The 16863-nt window shown below is 55.4% G+C and overlaps 1 protein-coding gene across 1 annotated transcript in view; it reads left to right on the top strand.

Annotated features, from left to right (window-relative positions):
* TESK1 (testis associated actin remodelling kinase 1) overlaps positions 1-15388 on the top strand; it is a 28067-nt gene extending 12679 nt beyond the window's left edge. The window contains exons 2-10 of the mRNA XM_083575700.1: positions 2069-2190; positions 2718-2766; positions 2947-3093; positions 3184-3266; positions 3385-3475; positions 4563-4646; positions 11400-11489; positions 12508-12655; positions 13439-15388. Coding sequence (XP_083431826.1) covers positions 2096-2190; positions 2718-2766; positions 2947-3093; positions 3184-3266; positions 3385-3475; positions 4563-4646; positions 11400-11489; positions 12508-12655; positions 13439-14382 — 1731 coding nt within the window. The 5' untranslated portion in view covers positions 2069-2095 and the 3' untranslated portion in view covers positions 14383-15388. The remainder of the gene's footprint in view (positions 1-2068; positions 2191-2717; positions 2767-2946; positions 3094-3183; positions 3267-3384; positions 3476-4562; positions 4647-11399; positions 11490-12507; positions 12656-13438) is intronic.
* Positions 15389-16863: the final 1475 nt, after the last annotated feature.

Below are 16863 nucleotides of genomic sequence, written 5' to 3'. Positions count from 1 at the left end.
CATTGGGCAAAAGATTCCTGCATTTTGGGGTTGGACTAGATGACCCTGATGGTCCCTTGCAACTCTGCAGTTCTGTGATTCAGCTGGATGGTGCTCTTCTTTAGAGACATTCTGCAAGGGGACTCCTTCCTTCCTTCCCTCTGGGGTCCTGCAGCCACCAGCCCTGGGTCTCCCCTGCCCCCCAATCTGTTCTGCCCAGACCCCCTTGCCCCCTTCCTCCTCGTCTTCCCTGGGGCTGCAGGGGGGGGGGGGGAAGCAGCAAGAGGCGGCGCAGGAGAAGCAGGCAGCCTCGCCCGCCGGGCCTTGGAGCATCGACTAAAAAGGGCAAGAGCAGCCGCTGACGGCAGCAGCCAGGAATCTGGGAGGCAGCCCCTCCGAGGAGGACTGGGGGGGAGAAGCAGCTGCTGGGCCCGGCTGGGGGGGGGCAGCTGTCTCAGAGGCCTGCAGGTGTGGGCTGGCGCAGACGCCTCTCTCCCTTCCCCATGCCAGGAAGCCCGGGGTGTGTGTGTGTGTGTGTGTGTGTGTGTGTGTGTTCTTCCTTGGGAGCAGCTTCTGGCTGGGCTGTCATGGAAAACCTCCCGTTTGCATAGCCCTTCTCCGCCCACCAGCTGCTTCCATGGCATATGGAGAGCTGCAGAATGTGGGGGGGGGGGCAGTGGCAAAACTACCTGCTGCGGCACTGGGAGCGACATACATTCGGGGGCATAGCTGTTGCGCGTCCCGGGGTGTGTGGTGCACCACCTGCGGTGGGGGCGATGGGGGGTGCACAGCACACCGCAACATGTCCTGGGGCATGCACGGCGAGTGCCAAGCATCCTGGAAATGCGCAGCGAGCACTGACCGTCCCGGGGGGTGGGGGCAGGGGCAGCAGCGACGTCAACCCCCCAGATGGCACCCAGGGCGGACCGCCCCCCCGCCCCCCCTTCGTCCACCAGTGGGGGGAGGGAAACTAGGCCAGCATCATGTCCTCAAAGTGGTGTGATAGGAATTTTGAGGTCTTAGATATGTGTTAAATGTTCATAAGTGTACCAGCCAAGCATGTACATAGATTGTATGTATGATGTATGGAGGGGTGGTCTTGAGCCCCAGGGCAGGGAATTTAAAATGTCTATATAAGGCCTTGCGCGCCATTGTTCTGGCTTCCTCCTCCTTTCCTGCGTGTGAGGGGAGCCCCCTGTTGCAACAGATCAATAAAATCTGGCTTACTAGCAGCTTTGCTTCTCAATATTCTCTGGTTGGCCTCTGTTATTTTCTCCGACCGATGGAGAACCTGCAAAGGACTCTATATGGGCTCTTAGATACCCCATAAGGGAAAAAAGGGCAGGTTTTGTTTACAATAGTGGCCAATGACCCCCCTCTTCTGAGAAGCCCACAAGCCTGTACGTATTTTATCAAAGTAATTGTTGAACTGAAATGTTGCTGTATGTAGGTTTTATTTTTATTTTTTTATCTTACATTTTAGAAATGTCCATCCAGTTGTTTTTTCCTTTAAATTTTTGTGGGGCCAAGAGAGTGGGGCCTTAAGCTAGAGCTTGTTTAGCTTATACTCAGGGGCGAACGAAGGCGTCGTGACACCGGGGCGGCAAACCGCTATGTATGGCGCATGTGCAGCTTCGCTACGTACGGCGCATGCACCAAATGTATTAATGCTGCACATGCACCGTACATAGCAGTTTGCCAGCAGCGCCGCTCGAGTGCCATACAAACACATGTGCACATGTGCAGAGTTGTTATGGACGTATGTACAGCACATGTGCGGCGTTGTTACGTACGGCGCATGCATGTGACGCCACACATGCACTGTACATAGTGGTTTGCTGCCGGCGCTGGGCTCCTGCTCGCGGCTGCAGCCGCAAACAGAGGATCCTCCACATGCGGCTGTGGTGGCGCGATGGCTGTTCATGCCGCTGCGAGCCCCTGCAGGATGCCGTCTTGTCACCCCCCAGACATGGCACCCAGGGCACCCCGCCCCCCCTGCAACGCCACTGCTTATACGTAAATCTGGCACTGAATGCAATAAATGGCAAAAGCTCCCCCCGCTCAAGGAACGGCTCCGCTCTCCCTGCAGGTGAGGCATCGCCAGTCGGGGCAGATCATGGTGCTGAAGATGAACAAGCTGATGAGTAACCGTGGCAACATGCTGCGCGAGGTGCAGCTCATGAACCGCCTCTCCCACCCCAACATCCTCCGGTGAGGCTGCCTTGGTGGGCGTGGGGGGGTTGGATTTGAGTGGGGGGCTCTGGCCAAAGGGGGTGCCCAGTCTTGCCTGAGGGGGTTCCGGGTACCGCCCCCCAACCTCCGCCTGCCCTAGGTCTTTTGCAGGGAGCTCAAGGAACATCTCCTGGAAGACTCTGGCTTCAGTTCAAAAAAGCCAGCGCTTCGTTCCAGCAGAGGAGATGGAAAGCTCTGGAGAGTTGGGGCTTCTCTTGTGAAGTACATAGAGGGGGGGTCTCAATGTTAGAAAGTGGGGGTTTGAGTGGACTGGGCTCCTCCTATCCCCCCCCCAAAAGTCTGGAGCTCTGCGTCCTCCTTCCTAGTTGCCAGAGGTGCTGTTCCCATTTTACAGACCGGGGACCTGAGGCTGACGGTCGCTTGCTCTTCTGCCCTGGGCAAGGGGTTGGAGGGGCGTGGATGCCTCTTGTCCCCAGGGCACAGTGCGTGAGGGGAAGGTCCCCCGGCATCCTGACGGGTCCTTCTGTCTCCCCCTCTCGTTCCAGGTTCATGGGTGTCTGCGTCCACCAAGGCCAGCTTCATGCGCTGACGGAGGTGAGGCTCACCTGCCTGCCCACCTGGGCCCAGGAAAGGTGGATGGGAAGCCACTGCCGTCCCTCGAGGGGAGGCTGGGGGCCGGAGAGAGAGGCCGGGTGGGTCTGCCTAGAACTGTAGAGTTGGCAGGGACCCCCAGAGCCCATCTAACCCACCCCCTGTTCTTCCTCCTCTCCGCAGTACATCAACGGTGGCAACCTGGAGCAGCTGCTGGACAGCCCCACCCCGCTGCCCTGGCCCGTCCGCGTCAAGCTGGCCCTGGACATCGCCCGCGGCCTCCGCTACCTGCACAGCAAGGGCATCTTCCACCGCGACCTCACCTCCAAGGTAGGCATGGGGTGCCCCCCGGCCCCCTCCCCGCCCTCCCCTCTCCTGCCTCGGACGCCTGTGACACTTCTTCTTCCTCTCTCTGCCCAGAACTGCCTCGTGAGAAGTGAGGACAACGGCTACACGGCCGTCGTGGGAGACTTTGGCCTGGCGGAGAAGATCCCCACCTACAGGTGAGGCGGGTGGCCCTTCCTGGCCAGGGGGAGCCGTGCGGGGGCCGGAGGGGTGTCCTGCTGGGCTTCGGCTGACCTCTTTCTCCCGGTCCTCCCCCCCTTTCTGCTTCCTCCCCAGTGACGGGGGCGAGAAGGAGCCTCTGGCCGTCGTCGGCTCTCCGTACTGGATGGCCCCGGAGGTCCTGCGTGGGGAGCTGTACAACGAGAAGGTAGGACCGTAAGGGGGGGCAGAGGGGGCCCATTCAGCTCCACAGCCTCTCCTCACAGGGACCTCAAGCAGCGCACGACGGCCACAGGGCTGCCCTCCCAGGCATAGTCAGAATCGCAGAATTGGAGAGTTGCAAGGGACCATCGGGGTCATCCAGTCCTGCTGGCCACATGAGCCAGAAAGCTGTCTGTGGACAAATGCCACAGGCTCCCCGAAAAGCGAGATGAGTGCTGCAACCCCATAGTTGCCTTTGACTGGACTTCACCGTCCAGGGATCCTTTACCTTTTACCTTTTATATTGTGATGTCTAGCTGATGATATATAATACGAGATTGACAACCAGATATCACCCAGCCCTAGTGGCTGATGGTCAAGAATAGGCTCACTCTCCCTGAATAATAATAATAATAATAATAATAATAATAATAATAATAATAATAGGTTGGGTTTCCCCAGCCACTCTTTTAAAGCCATCCAAGTTAGAGGCAGTCAGGACGTCTTTTGAGAGGGAGATCCCTTGTTCGTGTGCTGCTGCATGGAGGAATGTCAGGACGTTAGAAGAGCCTGCAGAATCAGGCCAAGGGTGGCCCCTCGAGTCCAGCCTCCTGCTCTCTCTCATAGTGCCCCACTAGATGCCTCAATGGGAAACCAGCAAGCCAGGCCTGAGGGCAACAGCAGCACTGTCTCCCCCTGGGGTTTCCAGCCTCTGGTCTTCAGAAGCATCTCTGCCTCTGACCGTGGACACAGAGGAGAACTGTCCTGGCTAGTAGCCATCGAGAGCCTTCCTTCTCCATGAGTTTCTCTGATCCTCTTTCCCAGCCAGAGAATTAAGGGGGGAAGTGGGGTGCACGGGGTCAGCCTGGTGTTGGGCGGGGAAGCTGACCAGGAGGGTGAGTGGGTGTGGGGACTGTGGGCCTGGATCACAAATACCAGGAGGTATGGGGGGCTCTTCTTCTGTCCCCGGTTTCCCTTTGGATCTAAGGGAGGGGCTGGAGCCTCTTTTTGTGTGTGTGGGGGGGTGTCTCCCCCTCCCCTGAGTGTGCAGGGGCCCTTCCTGCCTCACTGCCTCCCTTCTCCCATCCCGCCAGGCTGATGTCTTTGCCTACGGTATCATCCTCTGCGAGACCATCGCCCGCCTGCCGGCCGACCCGGACTACCTGCCCCGCACTGAGGTAAGACCCTCCCTCCCTGCGGGGGCTGCTTCCTCCCCTTGCTCTGCTGGGCTCCTTTGAGCAAACAGCTGTGTTTCTTCTGGGCCTCTGAGGGGGTCTTCTGGAGGCCCTCCGAGACCCTCCTGGCCTCATGGGCACAAGACAGGCTGGTTTTGTTGTTGTTGTTGTTTAGTCGTTTAGTCGTGTCTGACTCTTTGTGACCCCCTGGACCAGAGCATGCCAGGCCCTCCTGTCTTCCACTGCCTCCCTCATGCTGGTAGCTTTGAGAACACTGTCCATTCATCTCGCCCTCTGCCGCCCCCTTCTCCTTGGGCCCTCCATCTTTCCCAACATCAGGGTCTTTCCCAGGAAGTCTTCTCTTCTCATGAGGTGGCCAAAGTCTTGGAGCCTCAGCTTCAGGATCTGTCCTTCCAGTGAGCACTCAGGGCTGATTTCCTTCAGAATGGAGAGGTTTGATCTTCTTGCAGTCCATGGGACTCTCCAGAGTCTCCTCCAGCACCATAACTCAAAAGCATCCATTCTTTGGTGATCAGCCTTCTTTATGGTCCAGCTCTCACTTCCATACATCACTACTGGGAAAACCATAGCTTGAACTATACGGACCTTTGTTGGCAAGGTGATGTCTCTGCTTTTTAAGATGCTGTCTGGTACTTCGACTGAAAAGTCACCCTGTGCTGGGAACTTGAGAGGATAGTCTTTCATACCAGCAGAGTGAAGTTCATGCTTAAATATTTGGGTGGCTGTTCTGAATTAGCATGACTCCAGAGCAACCCAGGAGGGCGAGATGCAGACTTGGGGGGAGCCTCCAGGGGAAAGGGGGAAAGGGGACTGATCTGCAATTATAAAGTTGGGAGGGGGCCACAGCTGGGAATGCCTGTACCAGGACCGTCCAGAATGACATAGAATATTGAGGAGGGGCTTTCAGGTCTTCATGGAGGTGGGAGTTCCTCAGATGGGAGAGAGGAAGACGGTCTGGGAGGGGAATGGCTTGATTTAGTCCCAAACCGGGGGTGGCAGACTTTGTGGGATACCTCTCCTTTCCACAACCAGGTGCTGGAGATATTGGGTTACACCAAGGGTTCTGGGCCAAGGAGGCAAGGCTGACCTCCCACCCCAGATACCCAGATCCGTCCAGGGCTCTTTGCTCAGCGGAGAGTAGAAAATAGTGAAAAACGGTCATCTTTAGATTAGGGCATGAGACGGGCACTTTGGCCTTTATCTTTAGCTGCTCAGAATGTGTCTTAATCCACAAATAAAACCTCAGAGCTCTGTGTGGATTTTCTCCCCCACTCTGACATCTGTTTATGACTGTGCCCAATGCAGTGTGTGTTGCCTGCCATGTTCCTCTCTCTAGCTGAGCTGTTCAGTCATGAGGAGGAATGATGGTTTGGGGCAGACAAGGGGCATTTTTCACCCTCACTACCCCACAGCTTCACTGGGGGTCTCTCAGCTCTTTTCTGCTGTCCTTAATATGTTCTGTCGAGATGCAGTTTGCTGTTCCTGGCCAGATCTGCCTGCTCTTTCAGAAATGCTCCATTGCATTTTTGCTGCCTTGGTTGCTCTGTTTAGGAAGGCTGGATTTGCACAGACATCGCAGGCAAATAAATAAACCACAGAATCATAGACGGGATCCCCAAGGGTCATCTAGTTTAATGTCTGATCTTTTATTATGTTTTTAATGTTTTGTTGGGAGCCGTCCAGAGTGGCTGGGGAAGCCCAGCCAGATGGGGGGGGGTAGATATATTTATTATTATGATGGTGCAACCCCCTGCAATGCTCGTATCACAGCTAAGTAATCCCAGAGAGATGGCCACCTGTTTTAAAACCTATCATAAGGAAAATTCTGGGTTGAGAGACTCCTCAACAACCCAGCTCCCTGGGGTCCAAGTCCCCCGTGGGTCCATGCGGTCAGTAAAAGAAGGAAATTCCGGCCAAGCAATTTGGAGCACAACAGCAGTCGGTAGACTTAGCTCCTTCATTGTTGCGCAACAGGTTCAAACAGCAGCGAGAGAACCCTGAACATGGGGTGACACTGACTTTTAAAACTTTCCCACCGTATCCCAGACTACAGTCCGTACAGCATCATCGATACATCATTGCTACATCACTAAAACCTCAGAAAGGGGAGGGTTACACAAGATTAGCATAGACAGCTATGTCAGGGCAAGACTCAAGTATGAGATTAGCATAAGGCAAATACTTCTTAGTTACCCACCACCCAAAGTACAATAGAACTTCCTTTGCAAGTCCGGTGATGAGATTTGGTTTCCCTTGGCCAACAATCAGCTCAGCAGTTGCCACCCCTGAGTGGGTTTGAGGTGGAGGGGAAAGAATCCTTTTCCAAGGGCAGAACAGCTTTGGAATGCAGGAAACTGGCAAAGGGATTGATTTTTATATGATTTTTAAAGCTAGGCAACTTCCCTGAGCTGTCAAGTTGAAAGGATACATTCAGGCATAATATTTGTAACATCTAACAACTTTAAATATGTGCCCCCCCCCCGTAATTTCCATAACAGCTCAAATGAAGAAGAGCTCACTGCCTTGCAAAAGAGCTGCAATTCCACTATCAAACACCTCTAACTGTCAGAAAGTTCTTCCTAATGAATTAAATTCAGCCCCCCTAACTCCCCAGAGATGGGACGCAGGTGGCACTGTGGGTTAAACTACAGAGCCTAGGACTTGCCAATCAGAAGGTCAGCGGTTCGAATCCCCGCAATGACGGGGTGAGCTCCCGTTGCTCGGTCCCTGCTCCTGCCAACCTAGCAGTTCAAAAGCACGTCAAAGTGCAAGTAGATAAATAGGTACCACTCTGACGGGAAGGTAAACAGCGTTTCCGTGTGCTGCTCTGGTTCGCCAGAAGCGGCTTAGTCATGCTGGCCACACGACCCGGAAGCTGTACGCTGGCTCCCTCGGCCAGTAAAGCGAGATGAGCGCTGCAACCCCAGTCAGCCATGACTGGACCTAATGGTCAGGGGTCCCTTTACCTTTTAACCCCCCCAGAAGAAGTTGCTCTGCAGGTATTTCCATCCCAGCCTCTGTAGCTCAAATGCATCCCTTCCTGGCTCCTTCCCAGGAGACTTGGGGAGGCCCTTAATTACGCCTATTACCTGTGCAGGTGAGGAGGGAGGCGATAATTGGCCCTCCTCCGCAGCCCCCTGAGGAATGCTGGTCTCCCAGCTCACCTGGGCTGCTTTGGATAACCTGTTCATGCAATAGCTTTCTCTCCGGGAAAGGTGGAGCTCAGGTGCGCAGGCAGGGACTTTCCCAACACCTGCTGCCTTCCAGATGCTTCTGACTCCAACTCCCATCAGCCTCAGCGCTGTCATGTGACCATGCTGGCTGGGGCCGTGGGAGGCGGAGTCCAAGGCCTCTTGTGGTTGGGGGGCACCAGGGGTCATCTCTCCTGGCTTCCCTGTGGGATTCATAGCGCAGGAAATTTGCAGGAAAAGACTTCAAAGCATCTTTGGGGAGGTTTGGTCCTCAGATGGTGAAGGGAGAGCAAAGGCAGGACTTCATTTCGGAGACAGATGACGCCCAATATCAGTTTCCAGGGCCTGTATAATTTGGATATTTTTGGAACAACTGAGGGCCAAACTAGACATTATGTTCAACGTCATAGTTTGGCTTCATGGGGCATATTTATTTTTAAAAACGACTTTGAACAGTATATTGTAGGAGATGTGTCGGAAATGAGGACAGCTTCCCCCTGCAGTTGTCGAACTCTCAGCCCGATCCTATGAAATCCCCCCCCCCACTGCTCTTTGAACCCAGAGGGGAGTTTCCACTGTTCCCTCCCTTCCAGATACAGCAGCTGCAGTGGGTGGGGTGCCCTTTTTTGCACATCTCCAGCGATTCCCCTGGAGGAGAGCTGTGCCACTCGCTGCATTGTCTCTTTCCAACAGAGAGGTGGTTTTGGGGGGGGCACTCAGTGGCTGACTGCAGTTGAGCAGTTCACTTTAAGGAAGAAGGAGAAAAGGTCTGGGTGGGGGGATTCTGCCCCCCCCAAGTCCCTTCCTCCAGCCCGTGCTTTGTCTCATGGCTTCCCTGGAGCCCAGCGCCCCCCCCCCGTGCCCTTGGTGCTTCTCCGCTCTGGTCTCGGTTGCCGTGGAGCCGCCTGCCTCAGAATTGGGCCACGGCCCCCTCTCTCCTGGGCTGTGTCCTAATAATAGGTTGCCCCGGAAGGCGGCCTCTGGGTTTGGCGTTTCCAGAATGACTTCTCCGGGACCCAGAACCTCTCCTGGTGCCAAGATGGAGAGGAGCTTCTGCCTGGCCGTGCCGGGCAAGAGAAAGGGGCTTGGGGGGGAGGAAGCCCTTGCTGTGGTAGCCCCCTCCCCACCTCTAATTCCGCAGCAGCCTTGACTTCAAGGTGAAGAAGGCAGGAGGGCCACAGAGAGACCCTCTGGGTTTTCTGCAAGACTTTTCCTCCTTTTTGCTTCCTGAAATTTGTTCTGATTGTGCAGATAAAATATCTTGGAGAGAATTTGGCAGGATGTGTTGCTACTGGGCGAAAACGGTCCAGATTCAAGGTTTCCCGGTTGTGCGCCTTGTTGTAAACGAAAATCTGCCCTTTTCCCTTATGGGGTACCCAAGAGCCCATATAGAGTCCTTACGTAGATTCTCTATTGGTAGGAGAAAATAACAGAGGCCAACCAGAGAATATTGAGAAGCAAAGCAGCTCGTAAGCCTGATCTTTATTGATCTGTTGGAACAGGGTGCTCCCCTCACACGCAGGAGAGAGGAGGGACCCAGAAAAATGGTGTGCAAGCCCTTATATAGACTTTTGAAATTGCCACCCTGTAGGTAGCCCCACGAAGAGCGCATTGCAATAGTCCAAGCAAGAGATAACTAGAGCATGCACCACTCTGGCAAGACAGTCCGCGGGCAGGGAGGGTCTCATCCTGCATACAAGATGGAGCTGGGAGACAGCTGCCCTGGACACAGAATTGGCCTCCATGGACAGCTGTGAGTCCAAAATGACTCCCAGGCTGCGCACCTGGTCCTTCAGGGGCACAGTTGCCCCATTCAGGACCAGGGAGTCATCCACACCTGCCCACCTTCTGTCCCCCCAAAACAGGTCTTCTGTCTTGTCATCTAATTTTAGAGTGTCATCCCCCCACTCCTGATGATTGTTTGAATGTTGCCTGTGGACGGCATTGTGCAGATAATACTCCGTCCCCAGAACTGCCCCATCATCCCAGAAAGATGCCTGCTCTGTGAGATAAAGGCTGCCGTCCTTCCGCCTCCGGAGAATGCCAGATGTGAGGGGGGAGCCTCTGCCAGGCTGAGTGCTTCCCCTTTTGGAGGGGGGCATGGAGAGAGGGGCTGGTCCCCCCTCTGCCCTGCGGAGAAGGCCCTGCCTGCCACCTTGCGGCCGGGGGCTGCGTTGCGCAGCTCTCTCTCTTGGCGAGGGAGGGGCCTGCAATAGCTGCTCTCGGCAGAATGAGCACAGAGCCGGCTGGATGCAGCCGCTGAGCCCTGCACACATTTGGAATTCAAGTCGTTTCCTCCCCTCACCAAATCTTGTGATCCTTCCATCATTTTTGGCTGGGTCTGCACTGACCACTTAGCTTAGCTTCTCCAAATGCATTTCATGTTTAGGTCAAGCAGACAGGTGAAGGGTGACAGAGGCTCATTAATTGATTTTAGAATGTATTTCAATTAATTGATTGTGATTTTATGTAAATTCTGTTATTTTACTGTTGTTAGCCGCTCTGAGCCCGGCTTTGGCTGGGGAGGGCGGGATATAAATAAAATTTTATTATTATTATTATCGGTCTCCAGCAGGCTCTCGGGCAGTGGTGGCAAAACTTTTAGAGATTGAGTGCCCAAACTGCAACCCAAAACCCACTTATTTTTCGCAAAGAGCCAACACAGCAATTTACCGTATTTTTCTGTGTTGTTGAGCTATTTTGGGGTAAGGAAGGTCATAAGAACTTAAGGAGAGATGGCTGGATCAGGCCAAGGGACCCACCTAGTCCAAATGCCTGTGGGAAACCAGCAAGTAGGATTTGAACACAAGAGCCCTCTTCTCCCCTCCTGCGGTTTCCAGCGACTGGTGCACAAAAGCATTGCTGGCTCCAACCGCAGAGGCCGAGTCCAGCCCTCCTGGCTAGTAGCCATTGCTAGCTTTCTCCTTCTCCATGGATTTGTCTAGTCCTCTTTTCAAAGCCATCCAGGTTCCAGTGGCAGTGAGTTCCAGAGTTTAAGTATGTGCTGGCTAAAGAAAGACTTTCTTTTCTCTGTCCTGAATCTCCCCACGTTCAGCTTCCTTGAGTGTCCACAAGTTCTAGGGTGGAAGGAGAAACTCTTCATTTTCTCCGTGTCATGGCTATTTTTTAAAAAAAACTTCTATCATGTCACCTGTTGATCTTTTCTCTAAATTAAAAAAATCCAAAACGCTGCAACCTTCCCTTTAGGGGAGTCTCTCCACCCCCTGGAAAATTCTGGTGGCCCTTTTCCGTTCCTTTTGCAACCCAGAAATACCCTTTTTTGGACAAGGCATTCAGAACCAGAGACAGCCTTCCTGATGTGGCTGCAGATTTGTATAACAGCATTATGACATCGACAGTCTTCTTCTCGATTCTTTTCCTAGTGATCCCTAGCATGGGCCATTTTCTGCAGTTTAATCTTTCTTGGTTTTAAATATTGAATCCATTCACCACAAAAAGAACTACAGTTTAATCTTTATTGATTTTAAATATTGGGAACTGGCTTTCTCACGCAACTCACCTCCCTCTCCCTTCTTCCCTGCAGGACTTTGGGCTGGATGTGGCCGCTTTCTGCAACCTGGTGGGAGCCGACTGCCCTGCAACATTCCTCCAGCTGGCCTTCCACTGCTGCAGCGTAAGACGCCCCCCCCCAACACCCCCAGACCTGAATGAGCCTTCAGGCTGCCAGACCCACCTGCCAGAAGGGAGCCTCTTTGCCCCTCCTGGCCCTATATGCCCATGAGAGAATCAGCCCTGGCTGGGTGTGGTGGTTTTGCAGGGGCTGGAGGGGGGCAAATCCTGAGGAACACAGAGCCCCAGCCCCAGCCATGACCACAAATGCATCTCACTGGCCTAGAGAGCAGCTTTTGGGTACAATTTAAAGGAAGCTTTCCTGGCTACTTCCCTCCCTTGAGAGCCCTCTGCTTCACAAATTTGTCTGATCTTCTTTTAAAGCCATCCAGCTTGGTGGCTATTCTAGCCTCCTGTCTCAGGGAGTTCCACCATTTAGCTACATGTCGCCCAAAGAACTACCGTATTTGTTCTTGTATAAGATGATGCTTTTGGCTTAAAAGGGGGGGGGCAAAAATTGGGTGTCCTCTTGTATACAGATAGTGAATGCGGGGGGGGGGCGTGTGATTAATGGCAGCAGCAAGCAGGAGATTGGCAGCGGCGATGGGGCGGCTGTTTGGCGGCTATGGCCAGGCGGGGCAGGCAATTGGCAGCTGCGGTGAGGTGTGCGATCGGCAGTGGGGGGCAGGTGGGGGAGCAATTGGCAGAAGTGACCTCCCCCACGTCCCCCAAAAGCTGAACAACTTAATTTTGGGTTAAAAGAAATGGGGGTCGTCTTATACATGGAAAAATACAGTACTTCCCTTTAGGGGGGACTGAAGTCAGTGAGAACTGCGTACCATACCCAGAAATCTGTCCTGCTCCCAGTCTCCGAGGGGAAGGCAGCCCTCCCCCTGAGGCAGGCTGGACCCCCCGCTTCCCGTCCCATAGACTCCCCTGGTTCCTGGCCAAGGCGACCTTTTTGTCTGCTGGGGAGGCAGCAGCCCACCAAGCCCCACCCCACCCACAAAGCCTTGGGGCTTTGTTTTGCAAGTGCCCCCTCCCCACCGCTGCTGAGCCAGGTGCCTTCTCCCCCCCCCCAGATGGAGCCCACCTCGAGGCCCTCCTTCCTGGAGATCACGCAGCACCTGGAGGGCATCTTGAAGCAGCAGCTGGCAGCCAGAGATGCCCGAGACGCCCTGCAGAGCGACAGGACCAGCACCCCGGGGAGCCCGGCACTCTCCCTCCGTGGTAACCCTTCCCAGTTTGGCTTTCGATTCCTGTGTCACAGCGGGTTGGACTAGATGACCTCTGGGTCCCTTCCAGCCCTGCAATTCTTTTTTTTATGATAATCTTTATTAATTTTTAGTTACATACTGTACATTACATTTTACATTTGTACTTGCTCCTAAGAGCTGACTTTCCTCCTTCCTTCTTCTGGCTTTTTTATGTCGTCTCTAACTTTTTGCATTGTCTTCAGCTCTGCAGTGCTATGGTTCTAAGCGCACAGCCTGTTTGGGACAAAGGCATTGGACTCTTAAACAACAGCTTAAAAAGTATTCCTTTTAACCAGCCTTCTGCCAACTGCCTTGTCTTGAAAAGGGGGAAAGTGGCGTATAATATTTTTTTGCAAATTAGTATTCTATTTATCAATTACATTCATGCATCACCTTTTCCTCCAATGAGTTCAAAGTGGCTTGCATGTTCCTCCTTTGCAACAAGCTTGAGAAGTAAGTTGCACTAAGCGCCAGGGCCTGCCTGCCAAGGTGAGCTTCCTAGCTGAGGGGGGATTCGAACCCTGGGCTCTCCCAGCTCCTAGTCCAGCACTCTAACCACTGGGCAATACTGTAATGTCGTGGTAACACCACGCCTGCTCCAAAGGACTCCTGCCCTCCTGAGTGATGTGGGTCCAAGCGACAGCCCTCACTTGCTCATAGAATCAGAGAATGGCAGAGCTGGAGGGGAACCCAAAGGTCATCTAGTCATCGTGCTTTGAGGTCTGTCCCTGACCGCCCTTTTCTCCCTCTGTTCCAGACAAAGCCACCCAGGACCCCCTGCTGCCCGGCATGCCACCCAGCCTGCTGGACCAGCCTCCCGTGCCCCCGGACCAGCGCCTCTCGCGCAGCCAGTCGGACATGGTGCCGCCCAGGGCGCCCCAGGACACCCCGCAGCGAGTCAACCCCTTCTCCCAGCGCCACGACCTCCAGGGCGGCCGCATCAAGCTCTTTGACACGCCCAGCAAGTCTCTGATCTCGCTGACCTTCGACCTGCCACCCCCCTCGCCCTTCCCGCCAGGCACACCCGTCACCCCGGAGCCGGCCGTGGAGGCCCACTGCGACTTCTCCGAGCCGGCCGCCCTGGCCCGCAGGTGCCGCTCGCTGCCCGCCTCCCCGGAGATGCCCCGCCGGGGGGGTCCTCGCCCCCCCCAGCCCCTCCTGTCCCTGGACTGCAGCAGCCTGGAGCGCCCCCTCCGCTCCCCTCCCTCCGGCGAGCTCATGGACACCAGTCCCGACAGCCCCCCCAGCGCCCTCCCTGCGGAGCCGGCCGCCCCCCTGGCGCCCTCCGTGGCCAACGGCAGCTTCATCCGCACGGCCGTCTCTGGGATGCAGCCCTGGCCCTCCAATGGGCTGCTCTTGAACAACAACAGCAAGCCCCCCAGCTGGGGAGGGGGCTTCTCGGAGCTGAGCGTGCCCCCGCCCGGCTCGGGGCCCCCACTGGAGCACGCAGGATCGGCCCTGGCCCTGAGCGGAGGGGGCAGCGTGGGGGTGCTGGAGCAGGAGGAGGTTCTGAGCTGCCCCGCCTGCTGCCTGGGGCCCTTTGGCTTCAGCTTCACCTCCGTCTGCCACCGGCCCCCCGCCAGCGCCCCCGCCTACCAGAACCTCAACTGCGAAGCCAAGAGCCTGCTGTGCCCGGAGAGGCACCACAAGGGCCCGGTTCTGGCAGAGCCCAGCCTCAAGCTGCCCGAAGCACAGTCCTAAGGCGGGACACACAGAGGCCCCCCCTGAGCCCGGCGGGGCGAAAGGGGGCTGCGGACCCACGACGGACCCTTCAAGTGGCCTCAGGGTGCCGCAGCGCATTGAAGGTGGCACAGCCGGTGCTAGCGCTCAGGGCCTGGCGAAGCGGAGGAGCCTGTGGGGCCATGTTTTTTGGGGGGCGGGAAATTAAGATTCCACCCTGTGGCCTTTTGTAGCAAAGGGGCTTCCCGGTGCTTGGAAACCCCCCTCTCCAGCCCTGGCAGGAGCTGTGGGAAGGAAGAGGGGGGTCCCTTCCCATGAGCCAGGCGGAAGTGCAATAAGGTGGCCGCCCCATGGACCCCCGTGCGGTTGGACTGGGGAGGGGGGCCACACACCAGCATCCAAGAGACCCCCCCCCCAAGGTTTCTTTCTGGCTGGGGGGCTTTGCCCACCCCAGTGCAGTGCCTCCCTCTGCAAACCCAGGCCTGGTGAGACCTCCTGGTGTGGGCTGGAAATAGTGGCCTGGGGACCAGGGGTTCTTGCCCCCCCAATAATACTTGCCCTGCTTGTTGGGGGGGGACAACAGAGGAGAAAGAGACTCTAAGGACCGGGGGGCGGGGTCAGGAGACAGAAATGGGGGGGCAGGAAAGTGTGCTTGTTTGCGTGTCACATTTGGGGACTAGGAAACTGGGAGACACAAGTTTGGATCTGCAATCTTGGTGGGGGGGCTCAGCCTCCCCCCTGGGTGCTCCTGAGCTGTACGAGTGTTGGAGGAGGGTGGGGGGGTGTAGTTGGGGGTGGGAACTGGCTTCTGTTCCCAGCACTTCTCTCCTGCCCATGTGCAATAATGATGAGTACTGATTTCTGGCTGCATCTTGGCCCCCCCTCCTGCGCGAGGCTCAGCGTCCCCCCCCGGCCCCCCTATACTCAGTGCCGCAGTGGGATGCAGCTGCATTTTTAATAACGACAAATGCTGCTTTATGTATTCAGCTTATTTAAAGTGTTGGAGAAATAAAACATGATGACGGTCGGAACGGCCTGGTTTTTGCCCAAAGCGTCCTGGGATCTCAGATCTGGCCGGTCAGGGGGCTTCAGCAAAGGGCTGGGTCTTTAGCTTGGTCTGCATCTTCCTTTTTTGCTTTAGAGAAAAGGCGAGGAAGAAGCAGCACAATAGAAGTTTATAAACTCCGCATGGCATGTGAGAGTGGAGAGAGAAAGTTTGCCTCCCTCTCTCATAACACGGGACACGCAGTGAAGCTGGATGTTGGAAGTTCCTGTGTGAGTGTCTGGAGCATAGCTGTCAACCGTCCCTTATTTGACGGGAAAGTCCCTTATCCCAGCGCCGTGCCCCGCTGCTGTCCCTTATTGATGATGTCCCTTAAATTTCCCGGGTTTCAAAGGAAGCAGCTCCTCTCCCTCCCTCCCTGCCGGCCAGGGAGGAGGGAGGCTCCAACTGTGTTGCTTGGCTGCATGGCTCACCCAATAAGGAGTCTAAGAACGACTGGGGGGTGGAGCTTGCATGCCTTGTGCCAATCAAATCGGCCGCGTTGCCTGGGGACTCGCCTTTGCTCAGCGCTGCCCAGCGGAGAGGTAACGGTGGTTTTCCTTGCTGCATCCCCTTTGCCGTGTTGCTGCGCTGTGGGAACCACCGCTTGAGGCTTCGTTTGGCTGCTGGCTGGGCTTTCTGCCTTTGGCTTGGCTTGTTCAGAAGTCGAACATACCTGTGCTCTGAAAATCCCTTATTGTGGCTGCTGATCCCTTATTTCCGAGGCTGCTGGTCCCTTATTTTCAAATCTGTAAGTTGACAGCTATGGTCTGGAGGCGGTTGGAGGATGGATGGCAGCTAACAGATTGAGGTTGAATCCTGACAAGACAGAAGTACTGTTTTGGGGGGACAGGAGTCTGGCGGGTGTGGGGGACTCCCTGGTCCTGAATGGGGCAACTGTGCCCCTGAAGGACCAGGTGTGCAGCCTGGGAGTCATTCTGGACTCACAGCTGTCCATGGAGGCACAGGTCAATTCTGTGTCCAGGGCAACTGTCTACCAGCTCCATCTGGTACGCAGGATGAGACCCTATCTGCCCACAGACTGTCTCTCCAGAGTGGTGCATGCTCTAGTTATCTCTCGTTTGGACTACTGCAATGTGCTCTACGTGGGGCTACCTTTAAAGGTGACCCAGAAACTGCAACTAATCCAGAATGCGGCAGCCAGACTGGTGACTGGGAGTGGCTGCCGGGACCACATAACACCGGTCTTGAAAGATCTACACTGGCTCCCAGTACGTTTCCAAGCACAATTCAAAGTGTTGGTGCTGACCTTTAAAGCCCTAAACAGCCTCGGACCTGTATACCTGAAGGAGCATCTCCACCCCCATCGTTCAGCCCGGACACTGAGATCCAGCACTGAGGGCCTTCTGGCGGTTCCCTCACTGCGAGAAGTGAGGCAGAGGGCCTTCTCAGTAGTGGCACCCGCCCTGTGGAACACCATCCCACCAGATGTCAAAGAA

Source organism: Podarcis filfolensis (assembly GCF_964270895.1).
Source record: "Podarcis filfolensis genome assembly, chromosome: 11".
NCBI lineage: Eukaryota > Metazoa > Chordata > Lepidosauria > Squamata > Lacertidae > Podarcis > Podarcis filfolensis.
Note: the sequence above shows the minus strand (reverse complement) of the source record. Positions and strands in the feature narration are given on the sequence as shown.